Genomic DNA, 27,145 nt, shown 5'->3' on the forward strand with positions numbered 1-27,145 from the left:
CAGCGGGACCGCGAGGGACTGGGAATCCAGTGGGATCGAGCCGAGGGGAACAGCACCCGGATCCGGGGGTGGGGAAGCGGATCCCAGGGGGATTGAGGGGCTGGAGGGGGATCCAGGGAGGGTTGGATGCCAGAGGGTCAAGGACTGGATCCTAGGGGGACTGGGGAGTTGGATCCAGTGGGGGTTGGATCCCAGGGGATCAGGGACTGGATCCTAGGGGGACTGGGGAGTTGGATCCAGCGGGGGTTGGATGCCGGGGGATCAGGGACTGGATCCTAGGGGGACTGGGGAGTTGGATCCAGTGGGGGTTGGATCCCAGGGGATCAGGGACTGGATCCTAGGGGGACTGGGGAGTTGGATCCAGTGGGGGTTGGATCCCAGGGGATCAGGGACTGGATCCTAGGGGGAATGGGGAGTTGGATCCAGTGGGGGTTGGATGCTGGGGGATCAGGGACTGGATCCCAGCGGGATTGGGGAGTTGGATCCAGTGGGGGTTGGATCCCAGGGGATCAGGGACTGGATCCTAGGGGGACTGGGGAGTTGGATCCAGCGGGGGTTGGATCCCAGGGGATCAGGGACTGGATCCTAGGGGGACTGGGGAGTTGGATCCAGTGGGGGTTGGATCCCAGGGGATCAGGGACTGGATCCTAGGGGGACTGGGGAGTTGGATCCAGCGGGGGTTGGATGCTGGGGGATCAGGGACTGGATCCTAAGGGGACTGGGGAGTTGGATCCAGTGGGGGTGGGATGCCGGGGGATCAGGGACTGGATCCCAGCGGGATTGGGGAGTTGGATCCAGCGGGGGTTGGATGCTGGGGGATCAGGGACTGGATCCTAGGGGGACTGGGGAGTTGGATCCAGCGGGGGTTGGATGCCGGGGGATCAGGGACTGGATCCTAGGGGGACTGGGGAGTTGGATCCAGCGGGGGTTGGATGCCGGGGGATCAGGGACTGGATCCTAGGGAGAATGGGGAGTTGGATCCAGTGGGGGTGGGATCCCAGGGGATCAAAGACTGGATCCCAGCGGGATTGGGGGGCTGCAGGGGGGAGTTGGATCGAAGGGGAGTTGGATCCAGCGGGGGTTGGATGCCAGGGGATCAGGGACTGGATCCCAGGAGTGTTGGGTCCCAGGGGACCAGGGACTGGATCCCAGTGGGATTGGGGGGCTGCAGGGGGGAGTTGGATCTAGTGGGGGTTGGATCCCAGGGGATCAGAGACTGGATCCTAGGGGGACTAGGGGAGTTGGATCCAGTGGGGGTTGGATCCCAGGGGATCAGGGATTGTATTCTAGGGGGACTGGGGAGATGGATCCAGTGGGGGTGGGATCCCAGGGGATAAGGGAATGGATCCCAGGAGCACTGGATCCCAGGGGATCAGAGACTGGATCCTAAAGTGGTTGGGGGGCTGGAGGGGGATCCGGGGGGATCGGATTCCAGGGGATCAGGGACTGGATCCCAGGGAGACTGGGGGCTATGGGGAGGGGGTGTTGGATTCAGGGGGGCTTGGATCACAGGGGATCAGGGACTGGATCCTAGGGGGATTGGGGGGCTGGAGGGGGACTCGGGGGGGGTTGGATCACAGCGGATCAGGGATGGGATCCCAGTGGAATTGGTTGGGGGAAAGGATCGGATCCAGGGGGGCATTGAATCCAGGGAGGGTTGGATCCCAAGGGATCAAGGACTGGATCCTGAAGGGATTAGGGGCTTGGGAGAAATTGGATCCGCGGGAGACTGAATCCCAGGGGATGAGGGCCAGGATCCAAGGGGCTTGGGGGGCTGGAGGGGGATCCAGGGAGGGTTGGATCCCAGGGGGACTGGACGGGGGGAAGGATTGGATCCAGAGGGAATCAGATCCCAGGGAGATCCAGGATTGGTCCTGGGGGGACTGAGCACTGGATCCCGAGGGGACCAGATCCCGGGGTGGGAGAGGGGTGGGGGTCAGGGGCCAAATCCCAGGGATCCAGCACCGTCTCCGAGAGGCCGCGGGAGCAGATCCCGGGGAAGGAGCTCAGCGCCCAGATCCCGTGGGATTCGGGACAGAGGATCCCGCAGGCTGAGAGCCGAACCCAGCGACGACACCGCACCTGAGCCTTCCTCCTCCTCCTCCTCCTCCTCTGGGGGGTCCCCAGCTCCCGCTTCAGCTTTTCCGCTGATTTTTCAGGTGGGATTCCTTTTCCAACCAAAAAAAAAAAAAAAAAAAATTTAAAACCAAATTTTTTTTTTTTTTTTTCATGCATCTCGGCGCTTGCGGCCAAGAGGTTGGAACTTTGCTGGAGAAACCAGGAAATCAGAGGAGAGAAAAATAGAGACGGGGCCTGCGCCAGCGCGGAGCGAACGGGGACGGATTGTCCAGGAATCTCGGATTGTCCAGGAATCTCGGATTATCCAGGAATCCCAGAGCATCCAGGGCCAGGTCCCAGCCTGGGGGGGCTGGGGGGACCCCCTGCTTCACCCTAAAGCTGCCCCCCCCACCAAGCGTTGCACGGAAAGGGGTCAAAACACCTCAAATTGCCCCAAAAAGGAGGGGGTTGAGGGGGGGAGGAGGTTGGGGGGTGTCCCAGGGTCTTGGGGGAGGGGGGTCAAAGAGGTTGGGGTGCTCCCCTCTATCCACCGTGATCCCATCTTCTCGGGGGGTGCTGAGCCACCCACATGGGGAAACTGAGGCAGGGCTGCCAACGCCCTCCCGGCCCCAAATATTTGATCGGAGGCCCCAGGCACCCCAAAAAACCCTCAAATCCCCCCCCCAGCCGGCCTCTGCTCACCCCACGTGGCCCCTGGGATGCAGCGAGTTGGCGGAGCTCAGCGGGGCGGCCGCAGGTGAGACGCGGGGCGATGCTGAGCCGGACGGGGGCCCCGGCTCGGGGGACCCCCCCAAACCTGGACTTTGTCCCCAGGGAGGTTCCAGCTCTGGGATGTGCCCAGCGTTCAGCTCGTGGCATGAGGGGTGGGTCCCCAAAACCACCCCCAGTTCAGCCCAGCAGCCCCAGGCTCACCTGGTGCTCCCAGCACAGCACCCCCAGTTCAGACCAGTGCCCCCAGTCCAGCCCAGTTCACTCCCAGTCTCTCCTGGTGCTCCCAGCACAGCACCCCCAGTTCAGCCCAGTGCCCCCAGTCCAGCCCAGTTCACTCCCAGTCTCTCCTGGTGCTCCCAGCACAGCACCCCCAGTTCAGACCAGTGCCCCCAGCCCAGCCCAGTTCACTCCCAGTCTCTCCTGGTGCCCCCAGATCATCAGCCCCAGTTCAGACCAGTGCCCCCAGTCCAGCCCAGTTCACTTCCAGTCTGTCCTGGTGCTCCCAGTCCAGCCCAGTGCCTCCAGTCCAGCCCAGCATCCCCAGTCTCGCCTGGAGCTCCCAGCACAGTGCTCCCAGTTCAGCCCAGTGACCCCAGTCTCACCTGGTGCCCCCAGATCAGCAGCCCCAGCTCAGCCCAGCGCCCCCAGTCCAACCCAGTTCACTCCCAGTCTCACCTGGTGCCTCCAGCACAGCGCTTCCAGTTCAGCCCAGTGCCCCCAGTCCAGCCCAGTGTCCCCAGTCCAAACCCAGTTCACTCCCAGTCTCTCCTGGTGCCCCCAGGTCAGCACCCCCAGTCCATCCCAGTGCCCCCAGCCCAGTCCATCCCAGTCTCCCCAGTTTGCACATGAGGGGATCCCAGGGTCAGCTGCCTCCGTAGCCGACTCGAAACCAAGCGCCCACGGCCAGGAGCGGCCACCGGCCACCACCAGGACCCACCCTGGAGCCCTCTCCTTAACGAGCTCCTAACGAAGCCCCTCGCCCAATTAGCAGGGAGCTTCCCCTCCTCGAAAGGTTCGTAGGAGCCAAATAATTTACAAAAAGAGGGAGAAAATGCCCTAAATTGGCGTTTCCAGGCTCCGCTGCGACAATCCCGAGGTCTCCAGCCTCGGCATCTCCTCTTGAGTCCCAACTAATTAACACCAATTAAACTTTGATGAACGTTGCTGGGTCCGGGTCTGGAGTTTCTCTTGGCTGGGAGAGCCCAGTCGCGAGAGGGCGGCTGGCAATAGCTCTGTAAATGAACCTGAATTGTAATTAGCTCAGTAATAACGCTAATTAGTTGGAATTGGGAGCTCCAAGCCAGCCCCGGCTCCCCCAAGGGCACCCCGGCCGCGCTCCGTGTCCTCCATACGCTCCGCAAGCCAAGAAATTCTTGGATAAGTGGCATTTTATTATCATTAAAGATGATCCCGCTACCTAATCGGGGCATTTGGGGATCAAATTGTCCACTCGGGATGAGCGCTGGAGGCTGGGAAGCTTCACCCCAACACCTCACATCCCATAATTGCTAGGAAGGTGCTTCCCAAGGAAAAGCAGAGGTGGGGATGGATGGAAAAGGGTCATAGTGGGATGGAAAAACCCTTCAAAGTGTCTCCCAGATGGCTGAGGGAGCAACTCAGCCCTGGGGAGAGCTCCGCGTTCCAGCAATATCCAATTCCAAGGTGTTTATGGACCTGGAGAAGTGCTGGGATGGGATTTCATCGGAGGGGCATCAGCCAGCAGATCATGGAATCATGGAATGGTTTGGGCTGGGAGGGACCTCGAAGCCCATCCAGACCCACCTTGCCACGGGAAGGGACTCCTCCCACTGGATCAGGGGGCAGGAGGTTTGGAGCAGCAGGATGGGAAGGAAAAACTCATGGAGATGGAGGTTCGGGAAGGTACGGATGCACCCAGTCCTAGGCAGCTGAAAAAAATGGGCTCCGAGAAGCTGGTGGAACTGATGATGTTCCCATCTCTGCAGAAAATTCCTACACTTGTGTTTAATACAGGGTCATAGAATCATTAAGTTGGAAGAGACCTTTGAGATCATCAGCTCCAACCATCCCTGCCCACTACTAAATCACATCCCCAAGCACCTCATCTCCCCAGATTTTAAACCCCTCCAGGGACGGGGACTCAACCACCTCCCTGGCAGCCGTTCCAGGGCTTGAGAACCCTTTCTGTGAAGACGTTTTTCCTGATGTCCAATCTAAACTTCCCCTGATGCAGCTTGAGGCCGTTCTCACTCATCCCATCACCTCCCACTTGGGAGAAGAGACCAACACCCACCTCTCTGCAACCTCCTTTGAGGTGGTTCTGGAGAGCAACGAGGTCTCCCCTCAGCCTCCTCTTCTCCAGGCTGAACAACCCCAGGTCCCTCAGGTGCTCCTCACAACCCTGATCTCTGTTCCCTTCTCAGGACGCGCGTCAGGATCTCAAGGTCTTTCTTGGAGCGAGGGGCCCAAAACCGAACCCAGGATTCGAGGTTTGGCCTCACCAGCACTGAGAACGGGGGAGAAGCCCTTCCCTGCTCCTGCTGGCCATGCCATCTCTGATCCAAGCCAAGATGCCGGTGGCCTTCTTGGCCACCTGGGTCACTGCTGGCTCAGGTTCAGCCGCTGTCGACCAACCCCCCCAGGTCCTTCTCTCCCAGGGACCTTTCCAGCCTCTCTTCCCCAAGCCTGGAGCTGCTCGGGGTGGTTGTGTCCTAAACACAGGACTCTAAATATAAAATCCAAGGATGAAAATGAAATAAAGTATGAAAACAAAACAAACTAAATATGAACTATTGATATCAAACCATGATTGACCTCGCCCTACGCGGTTTTATGAACAGTAATGAAGAATTCCTTGCAGTGTCTTGGCAGCTGAGCTTTAATAACCAACTCTGCAAACCACGATCGGTGCCGATGCTGATTTACGCCACGGTATTTACACACACGTGAAGAGCCGGAGACGCTGTGCAGCTTCTGCTGGGTTAAAACCTCATTCCAACACCTTAAACCCCGGCGTTAACCACACGTGGAGGCTGCTGGGGGCAGCGCCGGCCACGCTCGTCACTGATTTACCATCTCCAAGAGTTCCAAGTCCAAGCTGGGGTTTGGCTCGAGTCCTTTCCGTGAGCCGAGGGGAATCACAGGGTGGCTTCTGCCACCCAAACACCACAGGCTGATACCTCAGCCTGCCCCTTCCCTGCTCAGGACGTGGTTGCAGGTAGAAAAACCCCACGTTCTGACCCACCGTCGCCGCCTTCGTTATCCAGCAGGATTAAACTCCCTCTTCCTAAAGGTCTGAGTTGTTTGGGCTGCACGCTCCGGCCTTTTCGCAGCAATTCAGCCTTTTTCCCCTCCCTGCATCACCCCAGTGCTCACAAAAATGCTGAATGGAAAGTGTCCTGGAGCTCGATCCAGGCTAACAAACCCACTCGAGCAAGGGAACCAGGGTTTTCCAGCCCAGGCATCACGCAGATGTACCTGGAAGCCTGAAATCTTCAGGCACGGAGGTGCCGGAGCGGAACAAAAACATCAGGGGGATTTAAAAACAGGCAGGGTCGCTCCCTCTCGGGGATGGAGCAACGAGCATCCCACCTCTGGATGCGAAAGGTCACCAGCTCTGAGAATCAGTGAGTAAAACACCTTTGAGAGCTGGGAAGAGCTGGTGTAAAGAGCGTTAGCTGGGTCACGGAAACTAAGGAAAATGGGAAAATATTTTGAGGCAGCAGCACCTGCTCCAAGGGAAAAGCCAGCAGGAACAACTAACGTGGAGAACGATGGCATCGAGGTGTCCCCTTCCCCATCTATGACAAAAGAAGCCACTATCAGAGAAGCCAACGGCTCAGTGGGGTGAACCCACGCCGCTCCAGGCAGAGGGAGGAGGTGGATGCGCAGGTCTCAGCTTCTTCACAGCAGCAGGGAAGCGATCGGGCTGCCCGAGTCCCCTTTCTGCTCTCACACGCAGAGAAATCCACGTGGGAAGGGCTGGGGGTGACGTCGAGGCTCGGCGAGACTCGCTGGAGTCGCTTCTTCCCCACTGGGATTGCGGGGAAGGGGGCAGGCAAGCAAAAATTCTCCGACGGGGAAGCACACTGCTCCGACCTCACCTCAAAGTCATCACTGGCCAAGCTGTGGACTTACCCCGGAATCGCCTCCGAACGCCCGGCTGGGAACGGCTCCTCCGCGGCCAAACTCCTTCCAACTCACCCTCTGCCTGCACTCAGATTTCTTAAAAGGAAGATAAAAGCATCAAAGTAGGTGTTGGATGCTCCAGGCAGCGCTGGGCTCACCCCCAGCCCGCGGTATAAAGCCCTCTGGTCTGGGAGAAGCCTCCTACGGCTCCAAATATTTCCCTCCTGGCTGGATTTGGGATGCCATCTCCCTAAAGGGGAAGAAGAAACGTTAAACCCCTAAAACAGCTGGACAGGTGCTACAGCTGGTGGGGAAAACCACCAAATTTAGAGTCCGTTGAGCATCTCTCCAGCGGCGCAGGGAGCTGAGGCCGCTGGAACAGGTCCCTGTGGGCTTTGATGCCGCAAATTCCCTCTGTCCTCTTTCCATCTCCCCTTTATTGAAGCAGCCAGGCATGATGTGAACACGGAGCTGCACGCAACGGGACTGCGAGAGTCAGCTTGAGTCGTGTCCCGGCCCCGGGAATGTCCCCAGATCTGGCTTCGAGCCCAGAGGTGGGCACCGAGGACAACTACGGCTTCAGTTTGAGCCAGGGATGGAGAATGGTGAGGATGGAGAGGATGGAGGAGGTGAGGCCACACAGCCCCACGAAGCCCGGGTTGGTTTTATACAGCCCCAGCTTGTCCAGGGGGATAAAAAGGTCGCAGGCGTTTTTCACCACATCCAGAAGCAGAGGAGGGTTGTTCCGAAGGACGTGGATCAGAATCCGCAGCTGGATCTGCAGCCTCAGCCCCAGCTGCTGGAGCCCGTTGTCAGCCTGGACACGGCAACCGTTCTCGCTGCCTTTCGCTCGCTTCCCGCTCATCTCGCGCTCCATCAGGATCCGGATCTCGTAGGCGTCCCGGCTCAAGTTCACGATGAGGGCAAAGAGGTAATACCTGGAAAACAGGGAGAGGGATGGCGGGGAGAGCAGAGAGAGCGGGCAAAGGGCACTGGAGACACGCTCTGCAACACCTCTGGCTGTCCCCCCAGAAATAAAATGCCCGTGGGAAGGAAGAATCTGGGTTCTATCGAGAGGTGAGGGGCCCGTCAGCACTGCCATCGGCGCAGGAAAAGCAGTGCTGGGCTTATGGTTGAATTTAAAAGGTCTTTCCCAACCTGAATGATTCTGTGGTTCTATGTTAAGCAGGCCTGGATCTGGTGCTGATCCATGCGAACGCAGCAGCCCCTCAACCTGCCTGCGCTGCCGTCACAGAATCATAGAACACTTTGAGTTGGAAGGGACCTTAAAAATTGTCTAATTCCAGCCACCACGGCCACAGGCAGGGACACCTCCCACGGGATCAGGGGCTCCAAGCCCCATCCAACCTGGCCTTGAACCCCTCCAGGGATGGGGCAGCCACCTCTGCTCTGGGCAACCTGGGCCAGGGCCTCCCCGCCCTCATCGTGAAGAAATTCCTCCTTATGTCCACTGGGTGGAAGCTGGATCTGCTGGAGGTTGGGAGGCTCCAAAGGGATCTGAACAGGCTGGATCCATGGGCTGAGACCAATGGCAGGAGGGTTAACGAGGCCAAATGGCGGGTCCCGCACTTGGGACACAAGCCCAAGCAGCTCCAGGCTTGGGGAAGAGTGGTGGGAAGGTGCCTGGCAGAGAAGGACCTGGGGGTGTTGGTTGAACAGGAGCCAGCAGGGGCCCAGGGGGCCAAGAAGGCCAAGGGCATCTTGGCTTGGATCAGAAACGGCGTGGCCAGCAGGGCCAGGGAGGTTCTTCTCCCTCTGGCCTCGGCCCTGGGGAGACCGCTCCTCGAATCCTGGGGTCAGTTCTGGGCCCCTCCCCACAAGAAGGATGTTGAGGCTCTGGAGCGAGTGCAGAGAAGAGCAACGAAGCTGGGGAGGGGGCTGGAGAAGAAGAGGAGCGGCTGAGAGAGCTGGGGGGGTTTAGCCTGGAGAAGAGGAGGCTGAGGGGAGACCTCATTGCTCTCTGCAACTCCCTGAGAGGAGGTTGTGGAGAGGACGGAGCTGGGCTCTTCTCCCAAGGGCCAGGGGACAGGACGAGAGGGAATGGCCTCAAGCTCCACCAGGGGAGGGTCAGGCTGGACACCAGGAAAAAATATTTCACGGAAAGGGTCATTGGGCACTGGAACAGCCCAGGGAGGGCGTTGAGTCCCCTTCCCTGGAGGGGTTTAAGGGCCAGGTGGACGAGATGCTGAGGGACATGGGTTAGTGATTGATGGGGATGGTTGGACTCGATGAACCGCTGGGTCTTTTCCAACCTGGTGATTCTGTGATTCTATGATTCTAAATCATCCCATCTCCTATTTAAAGCCATTCTCCCTTGTCCTATCACTCCATGTCTTTACAAAAAAACCCTCCCCAGCTTTCCTGGGGCCCCTTTCAGCACTGGAAGCTGCTCTAAGGTCTCCTTGGAGCCTTCTCTCCTCCAGGCTGAAGACCCCCACCTCTCCCAGCCTCTCATCCTGCTTCTTGGGGGGCTGGCAGGGGAAAGACGAGAACCCAGCTTCTGACCTGAAGGACCTTTGGCTCCACTTCTCCTGGTCGAGGTGGGGAAGCAGCCCTGTCCTCCCCGCCCAGAGGACGTTGTCGCAGGCGTAGAACATGGCCCTGTTGAGGTGGCTGAGGGTGACGCAGAAGCGCAGAACCACGTCCGACAGGTGGATGGAGCGTTTGGCCGCCTCCAGCGCCTCGGCCGAGCTGCCCAGGCGAAGCACTGCAGGACAGACAGACGGACAGAGGGACTGTCGGGAGGGGGTAGGGTGAGCAGCACTGCGGGACAGACAGAGGGACTGTCGAGGGGAGTGAGGGGGGGCTCGGTCTCTGAGGGGGACTGGGTGGAGGGGTTATGGGGGGCTGTGGGTCTGGTCATAGGGGTGTGTTTGGGGGTTATTGGGGGGTTGGGGATTATCGGGGGCTGTGGGTATGGGGGGGCTGGGGATTATGGGGATGTTAGGGGTTATGGGGGGCTGGGGCCTTGTCGTGGTGGGGTTGGAGGTTATGGGGGGTAATGGGGGGCTGTAGATCTGGTTGGGGGTCTGTGGGCCTGGTCGTGGTGGGGTTGGGGGTTATAGAGAGCTGTGGGCCTGGTTGGGGGAGGGTTGGGGGGGCTGTGGGTCTGGTCATGGGGGCTTGGGGGTTATAGGGAGCTGTGGGCCTGGCTGGGGGATCTGTGGGTCTGGTTATGGGGGGTTGGGAGTTATAGGGAGCTGTGGGTCTGGTCGCGGGGTGGTGGTGGGGGCTGTGGGGGGACATGGGGGGCTGCGGGCCCGGTCAGGAGGGGCGGGGGGACATGGGGCTGCGGTCCTGGGGGGGGTGGGGGGACGGTTCTGAGCGGCTACGGGCTCGGTCACGGGGGGCTGGGGGGGGTGTGCTATAGGGGGACACGGGGGCCGCGGTCCCGGTGGTCGTGCTCCCGCCCCGCTCACGCTTGCGGCCCAGCGCCAGGTGCGCCTCCAGCTGCCGCAGGCCGCGCAGGGCCCCGCCGCTCGCCCCGTTCCGCCGCAGCGCCTCGGCCGCCAGCGCACACGCGTACTGCGCCGCCCTGTAGGACACGAGAAGCCGCGTCAGCGGGGGCACCGGGGAGGGGGGTGTGTGGGCACCGGGGGGTGCAGCGGCCCCGCCGCCCCGCACCTGAAGAGCCGCTCCTTGGCCTGGCTCTGCGCGCTGAACCGAACCCACGGCTCCATGGCCGCCGCGGCGCCGCTTCCGGGAGCGAGACGGCGGCCGCCGGGGGTCAAACCTCGTCAGCGACGCGGCTCGCGGAGCCGCTTCCGGGAGTGCGCGACGGCGGCCGCCGAGGGTCAAACCGCGCCGCGCGCGCGTCCCCCAGTGGGGACAGAGAGTGGGGATGGAAAATTCAGAGAATGGAAGAATAAGAAGAATCAAAGAATCGTAGAATCAAACAAGTCGTAGAATAAAAGAGTGGTGGAATCAAAGAATTGTAAAATCATAGAGTAAAAAATAATAGAATCAAAGAATCACGGACTCATAGAAGCCAAGAATGACAAAATCAAAGAATTCTAGAATCAAATCATCAAAAATCATAGAAAAAATAATAATAGAATCAAATAATCAAAAATCATAGAGCAAAATAATCATAGATTCGTAGAATCAAAAGTCCTAGAGCAAAATAATCATAGATTTGTAGAATCAAAAATCCTAGAGCAAAATAATCATAGAATCAAAGAATTGTAGAATCAAAAAATCTCAAAATCAAAGAATCCTAGAATCATGTAATTAAAATATCATTGAATCAAAGAATAAAAGAATCCCAAAGAATCATAGAATCTAATAATAAAAGATCATATAATAAAATAACCACAGAATCAAATAAAAAATCATAGAATGAAAGACTAGTGGAATAAAAAAAACATAGAATCCTAGAATCAAAATCAGAATTGTAAAATCCAATAACCAAAATCAAAGATTCATGGAATCGTGGTATCAAATAATCAAAACCTCATAGAATAAAGTAATCGTAGCACCGCAGAATCAAAAAAAATAGAATCAAATAATTGAAAAAATCATAGAATCAAAGAATCACCGTACCAAACAATCAAAAAAGCACAGAATAACAGAATCGGAGAATTGGAGAATCAAAGAATCATAGAATCAAATGATCAAAGTGTCCTAGAATCCTGACGGTTGGTGTAAGGCGCGAGCACCCAAAGATTGGGAAGGACGGGAAAGTTTTATTAGAGTCGAACCCCTCGTTAGGCAGCGGGAACTACCTGCTCGTTTGCAAAGTCCCCCTGGACCCCGAAGGGCTCTGCTGGGACGGGCAGCTCAGCCCTCCCACCGCCCACCCACCTGTATACAAATGACTTTCCATAAACTTGCAGCTTCTTTTTAATCAGTTATTTTATATTTTCGTTGCTGCTGGGATTCGCACCATTGGGTAAAGTCTGGATATTCCACATCAAGCAGCGGCTCGGGAACGGCGTCCCGGAGGAGCAGCTGCTTGCCACCAGCTCACATCCAAACTTACAACAAACACAAACACTTGCTGACATCTCTTCTTCCTTCTGGAGGTAGAATCACAGAATCACCAGGTTGGAAAGGACCCTCTGGATCATCGAGTCCAACCATTCCCATCAATCACTAACCCATGTCCCTCAGCACCTCGTCCACCCGGCCCTTAAACCCCTCCAGGGAAGGGGACTCAACCCCCTCCCTGGGCAGCCTCGGACACTGCCCAATCACCCTTTCTGGGAAAAAATTCTTCGTAACATTCAGCCTGACCCTCCCCTGGTGGAGCTTGAGGCCATTCCCTCTCGTCCTGTCCCCTGGCCCTTGGGAGAAGAGCCCAGCTCCCTCCTCTCCACAACCTCCTCTCAGGGAGTTGCAGAGAGCAATGAGGTCTCCCCTCAGCCTCCTCTTCTCCAGGCTGAACCCCCCCAGCTCTCTCAGCCGCTCCTCTTCTTCTCCAGCCCCCTCCCCAGCTTCGTTGCTCTTCTCTGCACTCGCTCCAGAGCCTCAACATCCTTCTTGTGGGGAGGGCCCAGAACTGACCCCAGGATTCGAGGAGCGGTCTCCCCAGGGCCGAGGCCAGAGGGAGAAGAACCTCCCTGGCCCTGCTGGCCACGCCGGGTCTGATCCAAGCCAAGATGCCCTTGGCCTTCTTGGCCCCCTGGGCCCCTGCTGGCTCATGTTCAACCAACATCCCCAGGTCCTTCTCCTCCAGGCACTTTCCAGCCAGACTTCTCCTAGGCTGGAGCTGCTCAGGGTTGTTGTGCCCCAAGGGCAGGACCCGCCATTTGGCCTCGTTAACCCTCCTGCCGTTGGTCTCAGCCCATGGATCGAGCCTGTTCAGATCCCTTTGGAGCCTCCCGACCCTCCAGCAGATCCAGCTTCCACCCAGCTCAGTATCATCCACAAACTCGCTCAGGGCGCACTCGCTGCCTGCACGAGGGAGATGGCCCAGCCAGCCACATTCCACGCTGCTGCTAAACACGCTGCTGCTGCAGGGACCTCGCAGCTCACCTGGCACCAGCCACCCCAGCACCGGTGTCCCTGTCACCGCAGCAGTGCAACAGGAACAGAAGCAGCCCTGGATCAGGCAGGGAAGGGCTCCTCAGAGGCCACCAGTGTGCATCCTGCTCAGGGTAACTCGTTTTATTAAACAGCAATTAAAAAGAGGGCGGAGGGGCAGGGTTCCAGCCCACGTGGCGTTAAGTGGGGGGCAGCGAGCTTCCAGCCCCCGCAGGCTCAGCTGCCACTGGTGAGAGTGGGATGGAAAATCCCCCTAGCAGGACACGCCAGGTGCTGGGAGCTGCCCGAGACACCTCCGAGTGCCCAGCTGCAAGAGAAATAAGAGTAGAAACTGCAGCCCAAAGAGGCACCTCAGCCACAGCGGCTGGGAACCCACCAAGCTATGTACAGTCTGTCCTGGGAGCCCGGGCTGGGAGCAGCTGGCAGCCCCGGGGAAAAGGAGAGCGCTCCCCCTTCAGAAAGGATCGACGAGCAGCTCCAGAGTCAGAGAACAACACAGACAGGATGGACAGACAGGCAGCGTCTGCCGGCTGGCACAGGAGAAGTGGAGGGGAGCGCTGTCTGGCATCAGTCTTGTATAAATAAGCTAAAGCAAATCAGTTTATTCACAAGGCCAGGACTCCAAGGCGCTGCCAGACTCAAAGCCTCCAGCCCAAAGCGTGTCCCAGGCCTGCAGAGGAGGCAGAGACTGCTCCTCTCCTGCTTCAGCAGGCACGTGCACGGCTTCCAAAGGGGCTCCCGGCGAGGGATGAGCTCCGCCAGTCGCAACGGAGCCTGCGCCAATCCCAAACGTGGCAGAGAAGGGAGACACGTGGGTGCAGCCCCTTCCTCCACACCAAACTGCAGGTACAACCCACCCAGGCCGTGGGGCTCCCTGCTGGGCTCACAGGGTGCTCTCCAGCGTATTGTAGTTGTCCTTAAAGCTCTTCAGCTCCAGGAAATGTTTGGCACGTTTGCTCTTCTGGCTGGAAGGCAGGTAGGTGACCTGGATGGTGGCAGGGTTGGAGACCTCTGGAGAGAGGGTGAGATCCTTCGCTGCTGACTGGTGCTGCCGCTGGGTGACACCGCCCCGCGCCTTAGTCCTGGGGAGAGAGGAGAAGCACCCTCAGCTGCCACCATCGCCTCACATCCCGCACCAGGCAGATGGTTGCTCAGGATGGCACTCCTGGTGCTTTGGACAAGCTGTGGGTGCCAGGCCAGGAGCCTGCGCGAGGTCCCCAGCTCCAAGCAGCCAGCACAAGTGGGAATGTGATCTGTGACCCAGTAACAGACCCAAAACACGTGAACAGAGAGAGAGCAAATCTGGAAGGATGGACAGGCACATTTCTAGCACATCTCAGGCTAGGTTCTGCCCTAAAACCATCTCCGTTCACGCCTCTGCGAAGGGCCCTAGGACACTCCCCCACACCCCACACCCAGGCAACCACACTCACAGGTTTGCCAGCTCATTCAGAGCATCCTGGTACTTCAGGTATTCCAGTTTCCCAAAGACCTGGGTGCAAACAGAAAAGACCATGAAAAACAGCACAGGAAGGACATGGATCTGTTGGAGCGAGTCCAGAGGCCACAGAGATGATGCGAGGGCTGGAGAACCTCCTGTACGAGGCCAGGCTGAGAGAGTTGGGGTTGTTCAGCCTGGAGAAGAGAAGGCTCCAAGGAGACTTTAGAGCAACTTCTAGTGCTGAATGGGGCTCCAGGAAAGCTGGGGAGGGGCTCTGGATCAGGGAATGCAGGGAGAGGATGAGGGGGAACGGTTTTGAGCTGCAAGAGGGGAGATTGAGATGAAATCTTAGGGAGAAATGTTTTGCTGTGAGGTTTGGGAGGCCCTGGCCCTGGTTGCCCAGAGCAGGGTTAACTGCCCCATCCCTGGAGGGGTTCAGGGCCAGGTTGGATGGGGCTTGGAGCCCCTGCTGCAGTGGGACTGGATGGGTTGTGAGGTTCCTTCTAATCCAAAGCATTCATTGATCCTCTGATCCCATGAGAATCAAGGGAGGACACAGCGTGGTCTCCACCCAGCGCTTACCCCAGTGCCGTAGCGGGCGCTCTCGTAGCCATCAAGCAGGGTGTCGATCAAGGCTTTGCGGATGCCTTTGAAGGAGGCGCTGGAATTCCGCAGTTCCAGCAGGTAGGCACAGAAATTCTTCCCTATTAAAGACTTTGGGTACCGACCCTCTGCGTGAAACGGGATTTCTGGAAAACGAAACACAACACAACCGGCAGCTGAAGCACAGGCCACAACACTCGTGTTTACCCGCAGACAAGAGCGGAACTGGCAGGGAATTTAACTCCCCAGCATCGAGCCCTGGGGACCCTGCTTGGGACCAGACACCCACAGGATTTGTCTCCATTCACCACCAGGCCGGCTTCGCCCACCCAGACATTTTTGTAGCCAGCAGTTTGTCTGTCCAGGCCATGGGTTTCTCAAGCAGGATACTGCGAGAAACCGTGTCTGAGACTTTACTGAAATCCAGGTACACCACATCCACAGCCGTTCCTAGGTCTACTAAGCATCCTCTCCCACTCCTGCCCTTACCAGATGTCCGGATGGCATCCAGCGCTTTCATCCTGTACAGGTAGTTATAGCAACCTGGCAAAGAGAAAAAATAAACTGAATGCTTGGCCACAGTGAGAGGGAGGGGGGAAAAGGGGAGCAGAGCACAGAGACCCCATCTCTGTCATCTCCAAACATGAAGTTGATGTGAAAACCAACAGTAGAGGCAACCTGGCCCCGGGAACGGCCAGAGCTGATGGGATAAACACTAGTGAGAGTCTCTGGAATATGGGGGTACCTGGTGCCTCCAGCTGCAGCAGCCTGCTGTCATCCTCCGCCAACAGCCGGGGTTCGTACCTGATGTCCTGCACCCTCGACAGCCGAATATCAATTTCTTCCTTTAAATCCTGGGAAAATAATTCCCGTTTAAAGAGCATGGATCACACGGATGGGAACAGCCAAGTCCTGAGGCCTGGAAACCATCCCACTCCCTCCCTGGCTGCACATCACCACACAGAGGTGGCGGCTCCAGGAGCAGAAAAGACCATGGAAAACAGCACAGGAAGGACATGGGTCTGTTGCAGCGATTCCAGAGGAGGTCACAATGATCTAGAGGCTGGAGTATCTTCTGTGTAAGACCAGGCTGAGAGAGTTGAAGTTGTTCAGCCTGGAGAAGGCTCTGGGGAAACCTAAGAGCAGCTTCCAGTACAGAAAGGGGCTCCAGGAAAGCTCAGGAGTGACAGGATGAGAGGAATGGCTTTAAATTGGAAGGGGGGAAGATTTAGATTAGACATTGGGAAGAAATTCTTCATGATGATGGCGGGGAGGTCCCAGCCCAGGTTGCCCACAGAAGCTACAGCTACCCCATCCCTGGAGGGGTTCAAGGCCAGGTTGGATGGGGCTTGGAGCCCCTGATGCAGTAGGAGGTGTCCCTGCCCATGGCAGGGGTGGGACTGGATGGGCTTTGAGGTCCTTTCCCACCCAAACCATTCCACGATTCTACAAAATGTCTGATTCCCAAGCAGATGCTGCCTGCCCCTCTGGCACGGACAGGCCTGCGGGCACAGGGGAGAGGAGGCAGAACTCCGCGGCAGAGCCACGCGCACCCACCTTGGGCGCGTGCTGTCCGACAGGGACATGGGGGCCGCGGCGGGACTTCATGGCGAAGCGCATGATCTGGCGTTTCACAAAGATGAACAGCAGCACGAAGACCTGGAATGCCACAGCGGGAACGGAAATCAGGGATGTTGAGCTGTGCCGGGGGCCATACGGCCACCCGAGCCCCATCCCACAGACACCCCCATGGACACCCCAGAATGAGCGACCACAGGGACCCCTCAAACCTGGACAGCACCAGGGACCCTGTCCTGACCATCAGGAGCCCCACAGACATCTTGGTCTCCACAGAGGCTCCTGCTCGTGGCCTCTCTCTGCCCCACAGACACTAGGCCAGCCCCATGGAGGGCTCCTCACAGCTCCCCTGGGCCATGTCCCACCAGAACTTCATGGGCCCCTCAGGCCTGGCTTCACGGGGCCTCCAAGGAGACACCGGGGCCCACGGATGTCGCTGGGCTGCAAACCCCACAGACCTGCCAGCCCCACAGCCCCATGGGTGCCCCAGTCCTGGCCTCACAGACACACCAGCCCTGGCCCCACGATGTCCACGGCCCCCTGCCCCACAGACACACCAGAACCCATGGCTGCTCTGGACCCAGCTCCACAGACACACCAGCCCCCTGGTCCCACACATGTCCAAGGCTCCCAGGCCCCCAGATTTCCTGGGCTCAACCCCACGGACACCCCCATTCCCCCAGAGGCCCCAGGCCCAGCCCCCCAGACACACCAAGCCCATAGACACCCCTGGCACCCCAGGACCGGCTGCACGGATGCCCCGGCCCCTGGGACACCCCAAGTTCAGCTCCATGGATGATTCTCAGCCTCACATCCTCACCAGGCCCCCAGGCCCAGGGATCTGCCAGCCCCACAAGCCACCCCTGGCCCCTGCCCCATGGACACGTCAGGCTCTGCCCCACAGTAGCCCCCAGCCCTACTGATACCCCTGGCTCCAAGGATATGCCAGCCCCACGGGAGCCCCCAACCCACTGATATCCCTGCCCCACGGGAGCCCCCAACCCACTGATATCCCTGCCCCACGGGAGCCCCCAACCCACTGATATCCCTGCCCCACAGGAGCCCCCAATCCACTGATATCCCTGCCCCACGGGAGCCCCCAACCCACTGATATCCCTGCCCCATGGACACGCCAGTTCCAGCCCCAGGGACACCCCCGTCCCCTGCCCCATGGACACGTCAGGCTCAGCCCCATAGCAGCCCCCAGCCCTATTGATACCCCTGCACAGGCCAGCCCCACAGAAGCCCCCAATCCACTGATACCCCAGCCCTACAGAAGCCCCCAACCCACCGATATCCCAGCCCCATGGACACGCCAGCTCCAGCCCCAGAGACACCGCAGTCCCCGACCCCACGGACCCACCAGCCCCAGCCCTTGACCCAGGGAACCCTCAGAGGCCCAGCCCCACAGACACACTAGGCCCCCGGCCCCACAGCTTCCTCTGGCCCGGCTCCACACGGACGCCCCCCGCCCCCCCCAGGGCCCCCAGCCCGGTCCCCATGCCCCCGGCCCCCTCAAGCCGCTGACCAGGCTGCCGTAGGCCATCACCAGCACCACGTTCACCCCGGACAGCCAGTTGCTGCCGGCCCCCGCCATGCCCGGCCCGGCCCAGGCCGCACAACATGGCGCCCGCGAAGGCCGCCCCGCGCGCCGTCACGTGACCGGGGGGGGGGAAACGACACCGCGCCGGGCCCCGGTCACGTGACCGCGGCGCGATGGCTGACGCGGCCCTGTCACGTGACAGCGGCGCCGCCGGCGCGCTCCGCCCTTCCGTCGCTTGACGAAGACGGGCGCTCCTCCCCCCCCACGCGCGACACGTTGGGGGTGGGGGGTGGGGGGGCGTGCAGCCGAGTCACGTGACCGAGGCGCGGTGGAGGGCTCGCCTCCCCCCTCACGCGCGCACCGGCGGGGAGCGAAGCCGCACCGGCCGCGCCCCGCGCTCCCCCCGTCACGTGACCGCGGCGGCGGCGGCGGCGGCGGCGCGCTCTCCCCTCCCCTCACGGACGTATCACGTGACCGCGGCCGGCGTCACGTGACGCGCGCTCGTCCCTCCCGCCCCTCACGCACGCGTCACGTGGGCCGAAGCCTCGTCCACAGTCACGTGACGAGGACGAGTAACCCCACCCCGTCGCCCCCCCCGCACCCTCTGCATCACGTGGGTGAAGCTGCCCCACGTGACCGCGGCGCGGCGGAGCGCTCCCCCCTCCTCCCTTCCCCTCACGCACGCGTCACGTGGGCGCCGGCCCCGCCCCCGCGCCCCCGTCACGTGACGAGGGCGGGCGCCGCTGGGAGTTGTCAGTGCCGAGGCCCAGGTAAAGTTGGCTCCGCGGCGGCGGCGGCTCCGCTCCCCCCGCGGGGCTCCTTCCCGTCCCTCCCCCCGCTCCCCGCCGCCCCCGCCGCTCCCCCTTCATCCCCCGCGCTCCCTGCCCCCGCCGCTCCCGCCGCCTCCCCCCGCGCGGCCTAGCGGGCCGGGCCGCCGCCGGGGGCTGGCGTAGCGCGAGGCCGGGGAGGGCGGGCGGGAGGCGGGGAGGGAGGGGAGGTGAGGCCGGAGGGGGGTGGGGGGGGGGGGGGTGGGGAATGGCGGCCGCGGCCATGAGGGCGGAAGCGCCCCGCGCTCTCCCGGCCGCGGGCCTAGGCTGGCGCCGCCCCCTCCCCGCTCCGGTGCCCTCCGGCCGCCGCCCCCGCTGTGCGACGCGGGGCTCTGGGCCGGGAACAATGGGGCCGCGCTCCCCGGGCGGCGGCAGCGCCTCGGGATCCGGTACCGGCTGCTGGGGGGTGGGCAGAGCCATCCTCGCTCGCTTGCTCCTCCCGAGCTTGGCGGGTCCAAACCGTGGACTCCCCCAGACTTCGTTCTCCCCTCCCCATCGGGCCCAAACCAGGGGCTCCCCCAGACTTGGTTCTCCCCTCCTCATCGAACCAGGGACTCCCCGAAACTTCGTTCTCTCCACCCCATCGGTCCCAAACCAGGGGCTCCCCGAAACTTTGTTCTCCCCTCCCCATCGATCCCAAACCAGGGGCTCCCCGAAACTTTTGTTCTCCCCTCCCCATCGAACCAGGGGCTCCCCCAGACTTTGTTCTCCCCTCCCCATCGAACCAGGGGCTCCCCCAAACTTCATTCTCCCCACCCCATCGGGCCCAAACCGTGGACTCCCCCAGACTTCATTCTCCCCTCCCCATCGGTCCCAAACCAGGGGCTCCCCCGGACTTTGTTCTCCTCACCCCATCGGTCCCAAACGAGGGGCTCCCCCAGACTTTGTTCTCCCCTCCCCGTCGAACCAGGGGCTCCCCCAAACTTTGTTCTCCCCTCCCCATCGGTCCCAAACCAGAGGCTCCCCTAGAGCTCATCTTCCCCACCCCGTTTGTCCCAAACCAGGCGCTCTGGTGGTGTAGCTGGGGCCTCTCCTAAGCCTCATCCTCCCCACCCTGTTGTTCCCAAACCCAGGGGCTCCCGTAAACCTCATCCTCTCCACCCCATCGATTCCAAACCAGGGGCTCTCTTGGCTTAGCTGGGGCCCCCTCCAAACCTCATCCTTCTCACTTCATCAGTCCCAACCTGGGGGCTCCCTCAGACTTTGTTCTCCCCACATGTTGGTCCCAAACTGGGGGCTCTGTTGGTGTAGCCAGGGCCTTCCCCAAACTTTGTCCTCCCCAACCCTGCTGGTCCCAAACTAGGGGTTACCCTAAACTGAATCGTCCCCACCCCATCGATCCCGAAGCGGGGCTCTGTTGGTGTAGCTGGGGTGTCCCCCAAACCTCATTCTCTCAAATGGTCTCAAACTGGGGGTCCCTCAGACTTCACCCTTTCCACCCCATCGGTCCCAAACTGGGCTCTGTTGGCTTAGCCAGGGGCTCCCCCAAACCTCGTCCTCCCCACCAATCAGTCCCAGACTGGGTGGTCCCTCAAACTTTGTTCTTCCTACATATCAATCCCAAAATGGGGGATCTCTTGGTGTAGCCAGAGCCTCCCCCAAACCTCATCAGTCTCAAAACAAAGCAGGGCCTCCACAAAACCTCATTCTTCCCCACCCTATCAGTCCCAAACTGGGGGGGGTCCTTCAAACTTTGTTCTCCCTGCCTAACAGTCCCAAAGTGGGGGCTCTGTTAGCATAGCCAGGGTCTCCCCCAAACCTTCTCCTTCTCAACCCCATTGGTTCCAAAACAGGGTCTCTCTCAAACCTTGGCCTCACCCCACACTGGTCCCAAACTGGGGCTCTGTTGGCCTAGTTGAGGCCTCCCCTAAACCTCATCCTCCCAATTGTGTTGATTCCAAACTGGGAGCTCCCCCAAACCTCGTTCTTCCCCACCCCATCAGTCCCAAACCAGGGGCTTCTCCGGACTTAGTTCTCCGCACCCCATCGGTCCCAAACAGGGGCTCCCTCAGACTTAGTTCTCCCCTCCCCATTGAACCAGGGCCTCCCCCAGACTTTGTTCTCCCCTCCCCATCGGTCCCAAACAAGGGGCTCCCCCAGACTTAGTTCTCCCCACCCCATCGGTCCCAAACCAGGGGCTTCCCGAAACTTTGTTCTCCCCACCCCATTGGTCCCAAACCAGAAGCTCCCCTAAAGATCATCTTCCCCACCCCATTGGTCCCAAACCAGGGACCCTGTCTGCATAGCTAAGGCCTCTTCCAAACCTCATCGTCCCCACCTCATCAATATGAAACTGGGAGCTTCCTAAACCCTCCTCCTCCCCACCCTGTTGGTCACAAACCGGGGAATCTGTTGGCATAGCTGGTGGCTCCCCCAAACCTCATCCCCCTCCAGGGGAGCGATTCCAGAGGGAAACTCACCGATAAAGCAGTGCTGGTGCCGCCCCACCTCACAGGAATCTTTCCGAGTGCTCTCCCCTCTGTGGTCCTTTCCTTTGGAGCTTTGGAGCCTTTGGCTCGTAGTCCTTGAGCTTTGTCAGAAGGGGATGGAAATATGGATCCTCTGGATGAACAGATAGGGAAACAGAGGCTGGGATGTGCCGGGACTCGCCCGGTAGCTCCTACTCAAAGTGTACCTCACCTGAAATTTCCAATAAAATGACCGCTTCATTACGTTTCCGTATCACCTCTTTTTCCGGAGACTCCGCACTTCACGTTCCGTGTAGTCAAGGCTCTCTCCTCCGTACCCAGACGCAGGAGGCGGTGGCGGTGTAGGCCGAGAAGGAGAAGGGGTAAGGGCAGAGCGCGTCCTGTTCCCTTGCAGCTTCCCTGAAGAAAAGGTGCTCTGATGTGTAGCTGTGAAGCCTCTTGTTTGCCCTAAATCCTGTATGAGCGCATCGCTTCCCGGTTGTCTCAGAACAACTTGGTTTAACGCTGTTCCTCAGGGTGAATCAGCCCCAATTTGCCTTGGCTGGAGCCGCTCTTGTTTATTCCATCCCCTTGGAGAATATCCATGGGTTTTGCTCTTGGAAAAGAGAGGCCACGTGCTCCTGATGGAGGCTGCTTTGAATGGATAAACTCAAGCTATCCTTCCTTCTATGTGAGGCTGGTTCAAGTGTCAGGATAACCAAGATTTGCTGTTAAATGTTGCCCGTGAGCTGTACTGAAATTCCACGATTGAGAACTAAATGATTTGACAGCCACGTCCTCTTCCCTTGATGGAGCGTGGGGATTCCTGGTACGGTCTCAGCGAGGCCAGGGCCTGGCTGGAATTTCTAGGATAGATCTTGTGGGGTTTTTTTTTTCCCTTTAAAGAAGAAATACTCGTGTTTGGATTGTGGCAGGAATGCGGCTGGGCAGAGCGGAGCGTGGCAGCTGGGGAACAATGCCCGGCCGCGGCACAAAGGTCCAGGGCAGCCGGAGCCACGTCCCGTTGGAACAGCAGATTAAGTTACCACGGCTGCGCGAGGTTGCTGCCCTCTGGGCCCGTGGTTCTGCTGCCAGATTGGTTTGATGTGACAACTTGTTTGTGCACGAAGCGCTCGGAACTGGAAGAGCCGCAGCAGCGGGGAGCAGGAATTATATACAGCGGGGAAGGAGCGAGTGTGGAGCACGAGCAGGATGGCTGCAGCACCCGGGAGGTTTTGTCCTGGGTGTGGTCCAGGTTCTTCCTTAAATCTGGGTGTCACGGGCACCTCGGGTGCTCCCGGTGACTGGACAGGAGCCTGGGTTGTGTCCTGATGGAAACCTTGGTATGGTGTGGCTGGAAAACACTGGGTTTAGGTTGCTGTGCACAGGTGCCCTAAAGGATGAACTTTGGAGGCTTTGTGAGACCTGTGTTTGGAACGTTACTGCGCAGGAGGGCTGGATGCCGATGGAGCAGGTGCCTGGCACGTGGGTCTCCCTGCTTCCAGGCTTTGGGAAGAGGCTCCTCAGTTCTTGCCAGTCTCTTTGCTAACACGGCTTTTGTGCTCCCTCTCCTCTGCGCTCCAGGTCTCGTTCCGTGCTGCCCTCTTGGTGTTGGGACGTGAGGTTTTGGATCGTATCTTGCGGGTCAGATCTTCCCCGCTTGGGTTTCCGCAGCGAGTTTTTTTCAACCCTTTACTCCAAGCGCTTCTGTTCCCGACAGCTCCCGCCTGGACACGTGGGAGGTTTCATTTGGCGTGCTCTGCCCTGGCAGCGGTGGAGAAACCCCGAGTGGCACCAGCTCTGTGGTGTGGGGGCACACGGTGCAGCGGTGGAGAAAACCTGAGTGGTGTCGATGGCCTCTGCGGCATGGAGGCAACGCAGCAGCGTCCGGCTGGCCCTCTGAGGCTTCCAGGAACAGGATGGGGCTGCCACGGTTCTGCCGGCTGCCTCACCCGCACGAGATCAGTCTCAGTGCTGCTGTTCGCGTTCGGTTTCTAACAGCCCCTTCTCTCTTCTCTCCGCCCCACGCAGAGCTCTGCCTTGTAAATACTGTTATTTGTATATACTGTAAATGATGACATCGGTGGGCACGAACCGCGCCCGGGGCAGCTGGGAGCAGACACAGACACAGAGCCAGACACAGCACAAGCAGCGGCCGCAGGTAAGGGGCAGCGTCCGTGGAAACGGCTTAGCTTGGAGGTGGAGACCTGGCACTAACGGCAGGGCTTGGCCTAACAAACATCCTGCCAGGTAACGGGGCGGTTTTGGTGCCTCCGAGCAGGAGCTGGGGCTGAGATTTGCCTTTGCTTCTATCTGAACGTTCCCCGTTCCCTTTAATGAATGTGGGTGGCTCAGGAGCCGCCGGCAGCAGGTCCTGGGGTTCTGATGATGGCGTCTGTCCCAGGATGGATAGAGCTTTGGGGCTGCCGTAAGGCCAGCCGGCAGTTCCTCCCTTCTTCCAGACTCCCCTCACTTGCTCCTCTTTCATCTGACCTTTTCCTCTTCAAAGCTTTACTCTCTCTGAGCCCCGTTTGCACCTCCTACTCACATCCGTTCCTTCCCAGAGATTTCAGGGAAGCAGCATAACCTTTGGAGAGAGGTTTCTGGCAATGAACCGCGCTAATCGTGCTCCCTCTACACATTCAATTTCTTTAGGCCACTGCGGAACAGATCCGACTTGCACAGATGATTTCGGACCACAACGACGCTGACTTTGAGGAGAAGGTGAAACAAGTGAGTGTGGGAAGTGAGGGCGACCCTGGATGGGAAGGTGGGATCGATGTCGAGAGTACAGGGAGCGCTGGGGACAGGGTGGGAATCATAGAATCACCAGGTTGGAAAAGACCCTCCGGATCATCGAGTCCAACCATTCCCACCAATCACTAACCCATGTCCTTCAGCACCTCGTCCACCCGGCCCTTAAACCCCTCCAGGGAAGGGGACTCAACCCCCTCCCTGGGCAGCCTCGGACACTGCCCAATCACCCTTTCCATGAAGTATTTTGTCCTGCTGTCCAGCCTGACCCTCCCCTGGTGGAGCTTGAGGCCATTCCCTCTCGTCCTGTCCCCTGTCCCTTGGGAGAAGAGCCCAGCTCCCTCCTCTCCACAACCTCCTCTCAGGGAGTTGCAGAGAGCAATGAGGTCTCCCCTCAGCCTCCTCTTCTCCAGGCTAAACCCCCCCAGCTCTCTCAGCCGCTCCTCTTCTTCTCCAGCCCCCTCCCCAGCTTCGTTGCTCTTCTCTGCACTCGCTCCAGAGCCTCAACATCCTTCTTGTGGGGAGGGGCCCACAACTGACCCCAGGATTCGAGGAGCGGTCTCCCCAGGGCCGAGTCCCGAGGGAGAAGAACCTCCCTGGCCCTGCTGGCCACGCCGGGTCTGATCCAAGCCCAGATGCCCTTGGCCTTCTTGGCCAGCTGGGCCACTGCTGGCTCATGTAAGGACGCAGTTGGCTTCTCCTGGAATTCCCTTGGGCTAACTCTTCCCCAGAACACAGAGAATGGTGTTATCCTGAGGAAAGGAGCTTGTAGGTTGGATTGTTGTGAAACTGATAACTTGGAAATTCCCACCCTTGGTTACTTCTCATCAAGGAGGAAAAATTACACTGGAGAGGCTGTGGAGAATCCCAAACCCTGATGCGTCTTTGTAGGATTCCTGATTTGGGATTCGCCTTCCCTCAGTCACTTTGCAGATGGCTCCAAGCTGGGTGGGAGTGTGGATCTGCTGGAGAGCAGGAAGGCTCTGTGGAGGGACCTGGAGAGGCTGGATCCATGGGTTGGAGGGTAGGAAGGCTCTGCAGAGGGATTTGACCAGGTTGGAGCAATTCCCAAGGGCAAGGGGATGGGGTTCAACCAGACCAAGTGCTGGATGCTGCACTTGGGCCACAACAACCCCACGCAATGTTCCAGGCTTGAGGAAGAGTGAGTGGCTGGAAAGCTGCCTGATGAAAAAGGTCCTGGGGGTGCTGGTCGACCGTGACCAAACATGAGCCAATAGTGGCCCAGGTGGCCAAGAAGGCCACCAGCATCGTGGCTTGGATCAGCCACGGGGTGGCCAGCAGGAGCAGGGATGGGATTGTGCCCCAGCACTTGGTGCTGGTGAAGCCACACCTCGAATCCTGGGTTCAGTTCTGGGCTCCTCCAAGAAAGACCTTGAGGGGCTGGAGCACATCTGGAGAAGGGAACGGAGCTGGGAAGGCTCTGGAGCCCAGGGGTTGTGGGAGCGGCTGAGGGCCCTGAGGCTGTTTGGTCTGGAGAAGAGGAGGCTGAGGGGAGACCTCATCGCTCTCAGCAGCTCCTGGATCGTTGCAATGAGGTGGGTGCTGGTCTCTTCTCCCAAGGAGCAAGTGATGGGACGAGAGGAAATGGCCTGAAGGTGTGCCAGGGGAGGTTTAGATTGGATATTGGGAAAAATTCCTTTACTGAGTGGTGAGGCCCTGGCAGAGGCTGCCCCGGGCAGTGGTGGAGTCCCCATCCCTGGAGGGGTTCAAAAACGATGTGGCCATCACACTTAGAGACGTGGTTTAGTGGGCACAGTGGGGCTGGGCTGATGGTTGAATTGGATGAACTTGAAGGTCTTTTCCAGTATTTACAATTCTCATACTTTATGATTCCTTGGCTCCTGTTAGTTACATAGAGACTTTGGTGCTGCCTTGGTTTGGAACATGCTGATCACGGTGTTGTTTTCCCTACAGCTGATCGACATCACCGGCAAAAACCAGGATGAGTGCGTGATTGCTCTGCACGACTGCAACGGCGATGTCAACCGAGCCATCAACGTGCTGCTGGAGGGCAATCCAGACACGGTAGGATTGGGTCCTGTAAGTCGGTCAGGCCTCATTCGTTGTCCCTGCGTTTTTGGAGACGAGTGATGTCTGGATAACAAGAGCCACATCAACCGTCTGCTTCCAGAAGTCGCCTGTTACGCGTGGTTGTGTCCTGGCTCCTTAACTGCCCTCCACGAGGGCTTGCAAAGAGCGTGAGCGTGATCAGCAGGCCCAAAGGAATAGAGGGCAACATGCAACACTTCATTCACTCCCTTATTCCTTCTGAATCCAAGTGCTTCGGCAGCAGAGTTGTGGCATCTGTAGCAGCTTTCCCGCTGCCCTGCTGGTGGAGTAGCTTGTCTTTTCCCATGAGGGCCGAGTGACCTGTGTTAAAGGTCAGGGATGTGTCAGCTGTGGGTCCTTTCTGTTACACTTGTGCAGTTTTGTGTCTCTGATCCTAAACGTTCGCGTCTTGGCGATCGCTGCCTGGCTGTGTGTGTTTCCAAGGGTCGCTGCTGTCTGGTTTCTGTGGAGTCAGGCTCAACTGCTTTGCCTCATGGAGGCTCCTTCCATCTGTGTGTAGGATGCCCTTCATGTAGTGGCAGCAACAGCAGAGATACAAGTTACAGCCCAATGTCTGTGAAGATCATGGAATTGTGGGGTGGTTTGGGTTGGAAGGGACCTCAAAGCCCAGCCAGTCCCACCCCTGCCCTGGGCAGGGACACCTCCCGCTGCATCAGGGGCTCCAAGCCCCATCCAACCTGGCCTTGAACCCCTCCAGGGATGGGGCAGCCACCCCTGCTCTGGGAAACCTGGGCCAGGGCCTCCCCACCCTCACAGGAAAACATTTCTCCCTAAGATCTCATCTCAATCTTCCCTCCTGCAGCTGAAAACAGTTCCCCCTCATCCTTTCTCAAACAGCCACCTATTGTAGATGGCAGGATGGTTTTTTTGTCCCCTAGACAGGGTAATGTTATCCACGCTTTAAGCTTGTGTAAGTTTTATGTCCACTCTATTAAGAGATTTAGTGCAGAAATTGAACAACCCCTCTCCTATCACCTCGAACTTCATGCCAGGCAGC

At 58.9% G+C, this 27,145-nt stretch overlaps 3 protein-coding genes across 11 annotated transcripts in view; 1 reads left to right on the top strand and 2 right to left on the bottom strand.

Moving 5' to 3' along the window:
* Positions 1 to 5,631: 5,631 nt before the first annotated feature.
* Positions 5,632 to 10,649, bottom strand: PEX11B (peroxisomal biogenesis factor 11 beta). The gene is made up of 4 exons (XM_069878860.1): positions 10,543 to 10,649; positions 10,338 to 10,453; positions 9,424 to 9,625; positions 5,632 to 7,835 (listed from the first exon to the last, which is right to left on the bottom strand). Exons 1-4 carry the CDS (start codon positions 10,596 to 10,598, stop codon positions 7,469 to 7,471), a joined length of 741 nt encoding a protein of 246 aa, XP_069734961.1. The 5' UTR covers positions 10,599 to 10,649; the 3' UTR covers positions 5,632 to 7,468.
* A 2,362-nt stretch (positions 10,650 to 13,011) lies between these two features.
* C29H1orf43 (chromosome 29 C1orf43 homolog) lies at positions 13,012 to 18,187 on the bottom strand. Of its 2 annotated transcripts, none has more exons than XM_069878852.1 (7): positions 18,054 to 18,187; positions 16,505 to 16,606; positions 15,693 to 15,801; positions 15,437 to 15,490; positions 14,927 to 15,093; positions 14,337 to 14,395; positions 13,012 to 13,985 (listed from the first exon to the last, which is right to left on the bottom strand). In XM_069878852.1, exons 1-7 carry the CDS (start codon positions 18,120 to 18,122, stop codon positions 13,787 to 13,789), a joined length of 759 nt encoding a protein of 252 aa, XP_069734953.1. In that variant the 5' UTR covers positions 18,123 to 18,187; the 3' UTR covers positions 13,012 to 13,786. The 2 variants fall into 2 exon arrangements, with proteins under 2 accessions (XP_069734953.1, XP_069734954.1); XM_069878853.1 differs by having other exon boundaries at positions 18,090 to 18,182.
* Positions 18,188 to 18,775: 588 nt separating this feature from the next.
* Positions 18,776 to 27,145, top strand: part of UBAP2L (ubiquitin associated protein 2 like) — a 38,174-nt gene continuing 29,804 nt past the window's right edge. For 7 of the 8 annotated variants that reach the window (XM_069878710.1, XM_069878713.1, XM_069878714.1 and 4 more), the window contains exons 1-4: positions 18,776 to 18,838; positions 23,335 to 23,464; positions 23,959 to 24,036; positions 25,993 to 26,103. In XM_069878710.1, the coding sequence (XP_069734811.1) occupies positions 23,375 to 23,464; positions 23,959 to 24,036; positions 25,993 to 26,103 (279 nt within the window). In that variant the 5' untranslated portion in view covers positions 18,776 to 18,838; positions 23,335 to 23,374. Of the gene's footprint in view, positions 18,839 to 21,144; positions 21,687 to 23,334; positions 23,465 to 23,958; positions 24,037 to 25,992; positions 26,104 to 27,145 lie in introns of those variants that run through there. The other variant, XM_069878711.1, reaches the window with a different exon arrangement.

This window comes from Phaenicophaeus curvirostris, chromosome 29 (assembly GCF_032191515.1).
Source record: "Phaenicophaeus curvirostris isolate KB17595 chromosome 29, BPBGC_Pcur_1.0, whole genome shotgun sequence".
Lineage (NCBI taxonomy): Eukaryota > Metazoa > Chordata > Aves > Cuculiformes > Cuculidae > Phaenicophaeus > Phaenicophaeus curvirostris.